The sequence below is a fragment of the Heterodontus francisci genome, chromosome 2 (genome assembly GCF_036365525.1).
Source record: "Heterodontus francisci isolate sHetFra1 chromosome 2, sHetFra1.hap1, whole genome shotgun sequence".
NCBI lineage: Eukaryota > Metazoa > Chordata > Chondrichthyes > Heterodontiformes > Heterodontidae > Heterodontus > Heterodontus francisci.
In genome coordinates this window covers 129,048,540-129,061,774 of record NC_090372.1, presented here as the reverse complement: position 1 = coordinate 129,061,774, position 13,235 = coordinate 129,048,540, and the positions used below count along the sequence as shown (strand labels likewise).

Here is a 13,235-nt window from a genome sequence, read left to right as displayed (position 1 = left end):
TAGCCAGTGGAAAAGCCCCTGGGAAGGACGGCATTACCCCTGAAATAATCAAGAGTGCCAAGCCTGCTATACTTTCAGCACTCTCCGAACTGCTTTGCCCGTGCTGGGACGAGGGAGCAGTACCACAGGACATGCGCGATGCCAATATCATCACCCTCTATAAGAACAAGAGTGACCGCGGTGACTGCAACAACTACCGTGGAATCTCCCTGCTCAGCACAGTGGGGAAAGTCTTTGCTCGAGTCACTTTAAACAGGCTCCAGAAGCTGGCTGAGCGTGTCTACCCTGAGGCACAGTGTGGCTTTCGAGCAGAGAGATCCACCATTGACATGTTGTTCTCCCTTTGCCAGCTGCAGGAGAAATGCCGCGAACAACAGATGTCCCTCTACGTTGCTTTCATTGCTCTCACCAAAGCCTTTGACCTCGTCAGCAGATGTGGTCTCTTCAGACTGCTAGAAAAGTTCGGATGTCCACCAAAGCTACTAAGTATCATCACCTCATTCCATGACAATATGAAAGGCACAATTCAGCATAGCAGCACTTCATCAGACCCCTTTCCTATCCTGAGTGGCGTGAAACAGGGCTGTGTTCTCGCACGTACACTGTTTGGGATCTTCTTCTCCCTGCTGCTCTCATGCATTCAAGTCTTCAGAAGAAGGAATTTTCCTCCACACAAGATCAGGTGGCAGGCAGGTTGTTCAATCTTGCCCATCTAAGAGTGAACACCAAAGTACGGAAAGTCCTCATCAGGGAACTCCTCTTTGCTGATGATGCTGCATTAACATCTCACACTGAAGAGCGTCTGCAGAGACTCATTGACAGGATTGCGGCTGCCTGCAACGAATTTGGCCTAACCAACAGCCTCAAGAAAACAACATCATGGGACAGGACGTCAGAAATGCTCCATCCATCAATATCGGCGACCACGCTCTGGAAGTGGTTCAAGAGTTCACCTACCTAGGCTCAACTATCACCAGTAACCTGTCTCTCGATGCAGAAATCAACAAGCGCATGGGAAAGGCTTCCGCTGCTATGTCCAGATTGGTCAAGAGAGTGTGGGAAAATGGCGCAATGACACGGAACACAAAAGTCCGAGTGTATCAAGACTGTGTCCTCAGTACCTTGCTCTATGGCAGCGAGGCCTGGACAACGTATGTCAGCCAACAGTGACGTCTCAATTCATTCCATCTTCGCTGCCTCCAGAAAATCCTTGGCATCAGGTGGCAGGACCTTATCTCCAACACAGAAGTCCTCGAGGTGGCCTACATCCCCAGCATATACACCCTACTGAGCCAGCGGCGCTTGAGATGGCTTGGCCATGTGAGCTGCATGGAAGATGGCAGGATCCCCAAGGACACATTGTACAGCGAGCTCGTCACTGGTATCAGACCCACCAGCCTTCCATGTCTCCGCTTTAAAGACGTCTGCAAACGCGACATGAAGTCCTGTGACATTGATCACAAGTCATGGGAGTCAGTTGCCAGTGATCACCAGAGCTGGCGGGCAGCCATAAAGGCGGGGCTAAAGTGTGGCGAGTCGAAGAGACTTAGCAGTTGGCAGGGAAAAAGACAGAAGCGCAAGGGGAGAGCCAGATGTGAAACAGCGCCGACAACCAATTTTATCTGCAGCACCTGTGGAAGAGTCTGTCACTCTAGAATTGGCCTTTATAGCCACTCCAGGTGCTGCTTCACAAACCACTGACCACCTCCAGGCGCTTACCCATTGTCTCTCGAGACAAGGAGGCCAAAGAAGAAGAGAAGATGCATTTAAGGGGAGACTGGATAAGCATATGAGGGAGAAGGGACTAAAGAGTTCTGCTGATAGATTTAGTTGAGGAAAGGCAGGAGGAGAATCGAGTGGAGCATAAACACCGGCATGGACTGGTTGGGCTAAATGGCCTGTTTCTGTGCTGTATATCCTATGTAATCTTTGTTTATGCTATTCCAACTACATAACAATGGCGGCTGCTTAGGACATAATAAACTGGTTTTATAATTGCTCCCGTTAAATATTTTGTTCACTTTCCCCATAAGGAAAGAAAATAGAGCAGAACCATTTCAGCAGCTCCTTTTAGCTAATCATGTAGCAACGTGAAAGTGGTCTGTGGAGACATTTGTGTGTTAGCTCATCCTGATCTTCCTCCTAATTAGGAGGAAAAGGAGGAGGCTCAACATTAAAACCTATGATATTAAATTAACATAGTTCCTCTCTATCCATCTATCCTTCCCAGCTGCCCTTCAAACAGTTTCTGTAGGTCCTTTTGGAGAGATTGCTAATCTTACTGGAAGTCTAAAGAGAATGAAGGAAAAAGATTTTTAAACATAACTGTTCAAATAGGTTGCACAAAATCATTTGAACGATGAAGGAAGCAGGAAGCAGAGAGATAAGTTTGTCTCAGTCATTATTCTTCCATAATTATGATGCTTTTGTTCTTCCTGTGCATAAAAGCTCCCCACAGCATAAATGAGGCACTTTCACCATCAGCAGGAAGAATCTTTGAATGTTTGGAGCCACTTTCCAACTTGGCTTTGTAACATAATCATGGCATGAAAGTGTCTGGATTGCACAGGGTTTGCATTACCAGAAAGCAGAAAGATCCAGTCTGTTCTGATCTTACTTGGGCTGATGGGTGAGGCACTGCTGTTCATCGGTTAGGGAGGGGAAGATGAGCCGGAGTTCCTGCTCCTGATCATTAACCAGCAACCCTGCTGGCATTGCATCTGTTCCAAAATTGGGTAAGGGCAGGATTGGCTTTGGCTCTGATACTGGCATAGTAATTAGCATATACAAAGTACTGGAGGCATTGTAATTTGGCATTGACCCAAACTTCACCTAAAAATCTATAGTTTCAGGAGATGAGGAGAGGGGAGAAAAATTGGTACAGAGGGAAAACATTTTGGAAAAGATCTCTTGAAAATCCAAGGAGAAGAATTCCTGATAACATTGTGCACTAGAACTTAGCAAGCCCAGTAAGCCTGTGAGCTTACTGTCAATCTCAGGCTCCAGGGTGCCATTTATTATTTGTCTTCTTTTGTCAAATGTTAAATTGTAATTTGTCTACATCCTCCCAAACCCCTTTTGGCAGCTCTAACACAGAATGAAGAAGAATCTGATTTTGAGGGAAAGCCTTCCTTTGTTCTCCCTCCGTTGCTTCTCTTGATTTTTACTGTTTTCCGGCATAGTCTTTCTTCAGTGTAATTTTATGACCTTGTTTTGGACAAATAACTGATAGGATACCTGCTTGTTACTCAAAAACAAGTAGTTAACATTATTGAACTAATCTTAAACAATTTGTTGAAAATGACCTTAATCGCAGTGTAAAATAATGTATCCATTTTTGAAATCATTGGGAATATTAGGAGCTTTGATGATTACTTCAATCAACACTGCCACCTTCTGATGAAAGGAATGTACTCCCCATGGCAGTTCTTTACAACAACCATAAAGTCAGGTGCGCAAGACGTTGGAGTGAAAGGAATCTTAAAAGTTATGGTGAAAAGTGTAAAAAAAAAAGGGAAAGTTGATGTAGTTGTAATACAATTTTTATTAATTTTCCTGCATTACTTTGTTTCCTAGCTTAAATTTTCCAATTGGTAACACCCAGTGTTTAGGCACCAAATAGGTTTTACTAATCACAAATTTGGGCAAAGTTCCATCATGCTAATCTATGCTCATTTTGAATATTTCCAATGGGAGTTCTTTTTGTCACAGGAAGCTCGTGCCTAAAATAATAAAATCATGTTTTTGTTAGATGATATAAAGGGATGGGATACGGTAGATAGAAACAGGCTGTTTCTAGTGGTTGGGGGATGTAGAACAAGGGGATATAGATATAATATTAGATGTAAAGGAGATTTAGGCAGAGAGCTGAGAATTTATTTTTACACAAAGGGTTATGAGACTATGAAATGCACTACAATAGTTAATGATTGTAGCAGAGATCATGTTAACATTTAAAATTGGCTAGATATGTGGTTGAAAGAAAGAAGGATAAAAGGATATGGGTACAGGGCAGGCACATGAAATTAGGACTAATGGTGCGTGGAATATAACCACCAACATGAACTTACAGCACCAAACAGCTTGTTTCTGTGTTATAATTTCAATGCAACACTATGTAACCCTAAGGGTGAGTACTGTCACTGGAAGCTAGTTATACCTAGAGCCCCTACCGAGGATATTTTATTGTTTTTAAATTTCAGAATGTGGGTGATGCTGGAAAGGCTGCATTAATTGTCCATTCCTAGTTGCCCTGAGTATGTAGTGTGGGACTGGAGTGTCTTGTAGGCTAGACTGGATAGGGATGGCAGGTTTTGTTCCCTGATGGACATTAGTGAATTAGTGGGTTTTTACAACAATCTGGCACCTTTCATGGTCATATTATCTGGTGTCAACCCACACATTATCCAATTTACTGAATTCAGTTTCCTAATATGCCATGTTGGGATTTGAACCCAGACCCGCTGGATTGCTTGTTGAATACCATAGCCACCAGGCTATAGCACCTTCATTTGTGGAGCTAAAGGGCCAGCAGATGCTCACCTTTGCCTAACCAGCTTTGGGAAGTGGGAAGCTTTGGTCAGGTCACCCTCTTGCAGAGCCCAACCTCCTTGTTATCCTGACTTTTTTCAAATTGTCCAATCACTGGTGGTCAAGGTCACTTCTGTGACCTGGGCCCACCCAGTGGTGCTCACTCCTGCCCATCTAGAGGCTGATGCACCTGATCTCACTCAGCATGCTGGTCTTCAGCCATGTGCTGGGTCCTGACTCACCAGAGGTGGTGAGGAGGTGGGGGTAATGTGAACTCCAAGCACTCTTCCCTGGTTCCACTCCCAAGTTATCTCCTTATGTTATTTACTTTGTAAGGTGGCAGTTAGAGGTTACACCTATTAAATTGCCATCGAGAAATTCCCAGAAACTTCAGGGACCCGACATAATTGAGTCTTGGCCATTTTCCGGTGGTTTCCAGCCGGAATCCTGCGGAACCTCCAAGGAAATTTGCAGGCCACTGGAATGACATAGGATAAAGGAGATAAAAATTAGAATTAAAATATCACCAAACACGTGATCAGAAAGAAAACAATCATTTAATAATGAATTATTTTAGGTGCTTGCAGAAGAGAATCAGGATGCAAAAAGGCCCTGAAAGATAAAATTTTACTTTTCCATGTAAGGCCAAGAGAAGAAGTGGTCCTGGGGGCCTGACAAGGATGTTCTTGGTAAAGGTACTTCAACTTATCAAAATTTATCGTAAGAAGCTGCTGATGACTTGCCAAGACATGATAAGTGATACCGGTTCTTGAAGGGCCGACTGAGTGCCATGGACTGGCAGGATGCAGACTCAATCCCCTACTTTACTGAACCCTTAATCTCATCACACAGAGGCAGGCGAGGAATGGAAGAGGGGACCTAAAATGAGTTGAGGAAGAGCCTTCAACAGGCCAAATTCATATATCTCCTGGTAGCAACCAGTGGTGAAATTTCTGTGATATGAGAGCAATCCTCCTTTAAACTACAGGAAATAGCACAGGAAGGACAAATAAGGGCCGAAAAGAGGGTAGCATGACAGGCTACAAATCTACCTGCTTTTCCAGCTCTCCCAGACGATTACATGGCTTCCGGGTGGGGTGGGGTGGGTCTGTATTGTGATCACAACTGTAAGGGACAGGCTGGATGGGCCAGGCATTTTTGTATATTCATACCTTCCTAAAATTAATATATATCTTTTTAATGCAGAGTAAAAGGATTAGACTGTGGGGAAAAGGTTGCAGGATGGATCTCCACATTTCTTGGACGGCAGTGTTATCTGATCAGACAGAGTTCCAGTTTTCACAGAGTGTTGAAAAAACAGCACATACAAGGTAAAAAGTTAATCATACATTGAAAAGTGACATTTGCCAAGGCTAACCATTTCAAAAATTGAAGTCCTACTCATACATTATGTCTTAAGTTACTCAAATCACTTGATTCCACAGTGCCAGGTTGAAAGGAATCAGAGTTTTAGTTATCCGTTCTCTAAGAGAAACCATTGAATTCGATTTTACAACTTGATACAATTTCTTTTAGGAAACGGAGCATATTTTTAAACATTTAATCGATTTAGGTTAAGTATTAAGGGAGATTTTAACCCTACCTGTCTGGCAGAAATCTGGCAGGTAAAGCATCTAAAATACCACAGGTATCTTACCAGTCGATTTCCCACCTGCTTCACTGATCTGCCCTTCTGATGTGACAAATACACTCACTTGTAGCCGCCGGGAGCTTCTTTAAATATACAGATGAGGGTCGATGAGATCATTGGGCCTTGACTGCAATTCTAACTCTGTCTGAGTGAGGAAGCCTCTGTGACTTTCCTGCTGTGTTGAAGCAGGTCAAAAGAGAATCAGGATGTGAAAAGGTCCTGAAAGCTAAAGCTTTACTTTTCCTTGTGAGGCCAGGAGAAGTAAAATTGGTTGTGGGGACCCAACAAGGAAAGTTTAAGTCTCCCCTGCCCCAGACATTCCTCCCACCCAACCCTCCTGCGATATGCTCTTGGTAACCCTTTCTTCTCCAAACCTGACTGCATGCCATGGGCAGTCCCTGAATGGCCAATTTTCCGCACCCAGTGGCCACTTCCTGCCCACTTACCCCCTGTTTCAGACAGGACAATAATGAGGCCAAGCAATTAAAATCGATGTGCCCTCATGCTGCAACTGGATGAACGAGAAATTTACTCGCTAATGTGGTTTCCCATCAGAAACCTGCTGGGCGTTAAAATCTCCCCGTTAGCTTGTAATAGAAAACTTTTGTTATGTGCGCCATCGTCTGAGGATTGTCAGAAAATAGTAAAGATTATTAGGCATGACATACCCTCTAGGGGACATAATGATGGTATTTGTCTATCTGTGTGACTTCCTACTAAAATTATACTGCATCACCTGTGCTTCGTACAGTGAATTACCTGCCTGGTTAGCTTAGTGGTACAGAAATAATAGTATTTCTCTCTGCATTGTTAAGGTAACAATGCCATAGCAGATGCTTATCAAAAGGTTTCCTCTGCACTGTGGACGTCCAATCTCTCTACACCTCCATTCCCCACCAGGATGATCTGAGGAGTCTCCGCTTCTTCCTTGAACAGAGGCCCAGCCAGTCCCCATCCACCACCACCCTCCTCCGCCTGGATGAACTTGTTCTTACATTGAATAACATCCCCTTCAACTCCACTCATTTCCTTCAAATTAAAGGTGCTGCTATTGGTACCCACATGGGTCCTAGTTTTGCCTGTCTTTTTGTGGGATATGACGAACATTCCTTGTTCCAGTCCTACTTAGGCCCCCCCCCCCTCACCTCTTTTTCCAGTACATTGATGACTGTATCAGTGCCGCTTCCTGCTCTCGCCCCAAACTGGAAAACTTCATCAACTTTGCTTCCAATTTCCACCCTTCTCTCACCTTTACATGATCTATCTTGGACACTTCCCTTCCCTTCCTCGACTTCTCTGTCTCCATCTCTGGGGATAGACTGTCTACTAATATTCATTATAAGCCCACCGACTCCCACAGCAACCTTGACTACACTTCCTCACACCCAGTCTTCTGTAAGGACTCCATCCCATTCTCCCAGTTTCTCCATCTCCGACGCAGCTGTTCTGATGTTGCAACCTTCCACAACAGCACTTCTGATATGTCTTCCATTTTCCTCAACCAAGGATTCTCCCCCCCCCCCTTCCCCCACTGTGGTTTGACAGGGCCCTCAATCAGCCTCCACATCCAAAGGATCATCCTCCGCCATTTCTGCCATCTCCAGCATGATGCCACCACCAAATACATCTTCCCTTCCCCTCGTCAGAATTCCGAAGGGGTCATTCCCTCTGCAACACTCTGGTCCACTCCTCCATCACCATCACCCCCAACACCTCGTCCCTTTCCCACAGCTCATTCCCATGCAATCGCAGGAGGTGTAACAGCTGCCCTTTTACTTCCTCTCTCCTCACCATCCAAGGCCCCAAACACTCCTTCCAGGTGAAGCAGCGATTTACTTGTACTTCTTTCAATTTAGTATACTGTATTTACTGCGCACAACGTGGTCTCCTCTACACTGGGGAGACCAAATGCAGATTGGGTGACCGCTTTGCGGAACACATCCGCTCAGTCCGAAAGCATGACCCCGAGTTTCTGGTTGCTTGCCATTTCAACACATCACCTGCTCCCATGCCCACATTTCTGTCCTTGGCCTGCTACAGTGTTCCAGTGAACATCAACGCAAGCTTGAGGAGCAGCACCTGATCTTTCAATTAGACACTCTACAGCCTTGCGGACTGAACATTAAGTTCAATAACTACAGCGCATGACTGGCCTTTTTTTATATTTTTCTATTTTGTTTATTATTTTATTCTATTTTTTAACCAAGTGCCTGCTTTTCATGTGGACAGAGCGTTTCATAATTGTGCCATTAACACTCTCTCTGGACTAATACTTTGTCTTTCACCGCAAGCATTAACACACTCTTTGCCTTTATCCCATGACAGCTTTTTTATTTAATCTCTCCTGTCCTCTGTCCTATCACACACCTTCCATTTTGTTCTCTTCCCCACCAAACCAACCCCCCACCCCCCCACCTTCACTTGCTTAAAACCTACTTTTCTAACCTTTGCCAGTTCTGTTGAAAGGTCACAGGCCTGAAACGTTAACTCTGTTTCTCTCTTCACGGATGCTGCCTGACCTGCTGAGCATTTCCAGCACTTTCTGTTTTTATTTCAATTTTTAATATTACCTTTTGTAGTAAATTTACAGGAAAAAGATATTTAAACATAAGGTCAATATTCTTTAATTTTTGTTAATCATGGTGAGGGCTATCAATTTCCATCACAGGTATTCAATGTCAGCATCAAATCCCAAGTCAGGTATAGGTAGCATGATTAGATGCAAAGGAAATCTTCTTCTACTCTGTCCCAGCAACATGTCCCACAATGTCAGAAATGGACTCCTGTCAATGCCAAACCTTTTTCATTTCCCAGCTCATCAAATTGGTAGCCTGACTTAATTGTTGAATTGGGGTGATTATGGTATGTAGCCCCATATCTACTAGGAACTGGATTCAAACTGCCCTATGTTATTTCACATAGGGCCCTTACAGTCAATATTTGCAACCTAGCTGTCTGGGCTGAATTTGTGACTAGTCTCAAAGGTGAACGGTTGGTGTCTACCATTCTATATCATTCAGTGAATTTGGTGAAATATTTAGGCATTATGGCTTCAAAACTCTGTGGGGCAACGCACCTTGACATAAATATCGAGATGCACCCTACGTAACCTTGGAAAAGAGTGTACAAACATCACATTACCTTTTGAATCTGCCTAATATTTTGCTGCATTCTTGGAGGTTGACACAATTTTATTTATTACCAGATGTGTTTCTCATGCCTAACACAAAGGTCAACCCTCCTAGTGAAGCACTTTTGTTCGCTTTGATCGAAGTATGCGAATTTCGCAATATTATGTGGAATTTTGCCCTGGGTAAATAATTGACCTACATAATGTCTTTGGATGTATGTAGAGGATTCCAATGCCCACATAATTTCTTAATATGACTAATGTCAGTCATGCCAAACCCTTTTGTATCAGACTGAATTGCCAAACGAGTTTATTCAAGGATACAGGGTGGGATTAAATTGGATACCCCTCAAAAGCAGGCGTGGGGAACACAATGTCCTCATCTTCAGCTTCTCTCTCGCCTGATAGCTAGTGGCAAAAAGCTGCTCCCTCATGATGACATGTTGTCCAGAATGCAGCATACCACCACAAATAGAGACGCACTTAGCCAAGTGCTGCAGGCCTCCACCAGAGCGGTCCAGACAGCGAAATTGCTACTTCAGCATGCCAATGGTCTGATCTATCACATTTCTTGTGGCAGCATGGCTCTCATTACCATCTGGACAACATTCAGGCTTGGACTGACAAGTGGCAAGTAACATTCGTGCCATACAAGTGGCAGGCAATGACTATCTCCAACAAGAGAGAATCTAACCATCTCCCCTTGACATGAACAGCATTACCATCACTGAATCCCCCACTATCAACATCCTGGGGGTTACCATTGACCAGAAACTGAACTAGACGAGCCATATAAATACTGTGGCTACAACAGAAGGTCAGACACTGGGAATTCTGAGGCGAGTAACTCACCTCCTGACTCCCTAAAGCCTGTCCACCATCTACAAGGCACAAGTCAGGAGTGTGATGGAATACTCTTCACTTGCCTGGATGAGTGCAGCTCCAACAACATTCAAGAAGCTCAACACCATCCAGGACAAAGCAACCTACTTGATTAGCACCCCATCTACAACCTTAAGCATTCACTCCATCTACCACTGCCGCACAGTGGTAGCAGTGTGTACCATCTACAAAATGCACTGCAGCACTCACCAAGGCTCCAGCGACAGCACCTTCCAAACCCACGACCTCTACCACCTAGAAGAACAAGGGCAGCAGGCGCATGGGAACACCACCACTTGCAAGTTTCCCTCCAAGTCGTATGACATCCTGACTTGGAAGTATATCACTGGGTCAAAATCCTGGAACACCCTATCCAACAGTACTCTGGGCGCACCTACACCACATAGACTGCAGTCGCTCATGTTATGACCTAGGCTCGAGAAGTGCACTCTTAATTCAGTCCCACTTCTCCACAGGTCACAACATATATTAAAATGTTCCCACTTACTGAAACAATCAATCAGATACTCTACTTTTCCCCAGAATAAAGCACACCAACCAGGTTTCTTTAACAAGCAACAAAATTATCCGTTTATTCTAAACCAAGTCTTAACCAATAATGAAGCAAACATACACACTGTTATGGCCAGGTGAGAAAGGTGTCTAGGGGTCTTTTACTGTCTTTATCTGGTCTTCTTGTAACAAGGTTTGTGATTTTTAAACACACTGTTTTGAACTCCCCCTTGGTGAATCCTTGTTCACCACTTTACAATTATAAGGCAAAGAAATGAGCACACCAGGTTTTCTTAGGTTTAAAGAAGAAAAGTGAAGTTTCTTAAACTCTAATTCGGTTAACGCCTACGGATATATGACGCGCCCACACTAACAAGAACACGCAATACACACATGCAAATAGGGACAGAAAAGCGCAGAAGAAAAATAAAGTACAGAGGTTTGAGACAGTCATTGAAGGGAGTTTCTTGTTACTGTTTCTGTGTTTCCAGCTTGCCGTAGAGTCTTTGATTGTAGACAGCTCTTACTTTTCATTGGGGCCCAGTATTCTTCTTAAACCTTATTCACATAGGAGCCTTTTCTCTCTTTGAGTTCACGTGTCTTCAATGGATCTTCCGTTCTGTGAGAAAGAGATGGGAGCAGACAGGAGAGAGATCTTTTCAGTCCAGGAGCAAAAAGCTTTCTGAGTTTCTTTCTCTCAGCAAGTTCAAATTCAAACAGCCAGTTAGTCATGTCACTCAACTGGCCTGACCAGGACTTCTCTGTATTAGAGAAGCAAGGACTGAGTACTTTGTTCCAACACTGTCTGCCAGCATACAACTGTCTTTCCAGTCAGGGGCTTGGCAATTTCTTGTGATAGGCCCTCTTTTCTTCCCAGCCACAATTTTAAGTTTGAATGTTCATGTGCTGAAATAATGTGTGCCGCAGTCGCAAAACATCCCATTTTTATCAGAATGCCAATCTTCGGATGAGAAGATTGCAGAATGAAAAACAGAAAATGCTGAAAATACTCTTCAGGTTAGGCAATATCTATAAAGGAGAGAAACAGAGTTAATGTTTTTGGTCGACGCCCTTACATCAATATTTTGCTTCTGTTTTATTGGTAAATTATGGTCCTGTTCTGCACATTTCAATGGGCATTAAATATCCCATGGTATCATCTGAAGACGAACAGGAGAGTTCTTCCAATATCCTGGCCAATATTCCTTCCTCAATCAACGGATTCAAAAATAGATTAACTGTTCATTTGTGAAGGAATATAGGTATGATAGGCTTGATTAAGTAGAATTTGGAAATAGTTAGTGTATTATGCCTTTCGAGTTAAAGATTGAATAAATGGTTAGTTTTCAGAGCTCACTGAAGTTCCCCTTTAAGATGGTAGAGTTAAACATTTCAAGGTCTCTGTTAGAATAGAATTGCTGTTGTCAGGGGCTTGGAAGATAAACACACACATTGAAATATCCTGTGTGACCTCAGTAAGAGGTAGCAATAATACTTGATTGGTTTATGGGGTTGTCGACCTCTGGTCGGCTCCGGAGGTTTCTGTGGGTACCACGGAAAGGACAATTAACAATAAATGGAATGTACTCACAGGAACAAGAGAGGTCACATAAACACAATAATAAACATTTTGACCAGATAAAAGCTCAAAACTTCAAATTCCAGTAAAACATTAAATTAAAGATATGGATTCTGGAGGGAACACAGGAAGGTCACTTCTAATGCAAAAGTCATATGACACCTTAGAAATAGTATAAAAATACAAGGTTCTGAAGCGAACACTTAGGGGTGTTGAATCCTCAACAACACTTCTCATCCCATGCCTTATTCGGGGATTTAAGGTACAAGTTTACTTTAAATTTTGATGGATATTCTGGATATTCTAAGATAATTTTGCTGTAACATTAGCAAGGTTAAATTTTTGAATTCTGTGTTAGAAATAAGAATATGTGTTACATCTCTCAGTAATATTTGATATTGTGATATACTTATCCACTTAAGTTTATTGCATGTTAAATTCTTTAATAAATAATTCTTTAATAAATTGTAAAAATAAATATATAAAAGTTAAGAATCGTCTCATGTAGTATTCTGTATACTACTACGAGAACCCCCTCTCTGTGTCTCTTTAAGTGGAGAGATAAGTATTGAAGAGAGTTTCCCAGACCCTTATAATATCTGGGATATTTATGACTTAGCCATAACAATATTAGAAATAGGCTATCCGAAAGATGGTAAAATTCTCTGTTGGTTTTCTTTCTTTGAGGGAAAGCTAGTGCAATTCTTTGGACTCAAATAAGTGTCTGAGAATTTGGTTTGAACTTGATGAAAGGAGATTTGTGGGGATGTGCTCCTGATCTGGTTTCGTCCCTACAAGGGGTTAAAGTCATAAATCACTTCACATTCATTTCATTCACAGTTAGTGGGATGGCACTGCCCCAAAAGACTGCTATTATCTACGTAACAGTTACTACACATCAAAAGTAATTTGTGTCTTAAGCTCTGACACATTTTGATGTAACAAGGCAC

At 42.9% G+C, this 13,235-nt stretch overlaps 1 protein-coding gene across 2 annotated transcripts in view; it reads left to right on the top strand.

Moving 5' to 3' along the window:
• mocos (molybdenum cofactor sulfurase) overlaps window positions 1–13,235 on the top strand; it is a 432,886-nt gene that overhangs the window by 353,342 nt on the left and 66,309 nt on the right. For both annotated transcript variants that reach the window (XM_068010709.1, XM_068010717.1), the window contains exon 11: window positions 5,737–5,861. In XM_068010709.1, the coding sequence (XP_067866810.1) occupies window positions 5,737–5,861 (125 nt within the window). The remainder of the gene's footprint in view (window positions 1–5,736; window positions 5,862–13,235) is intronic.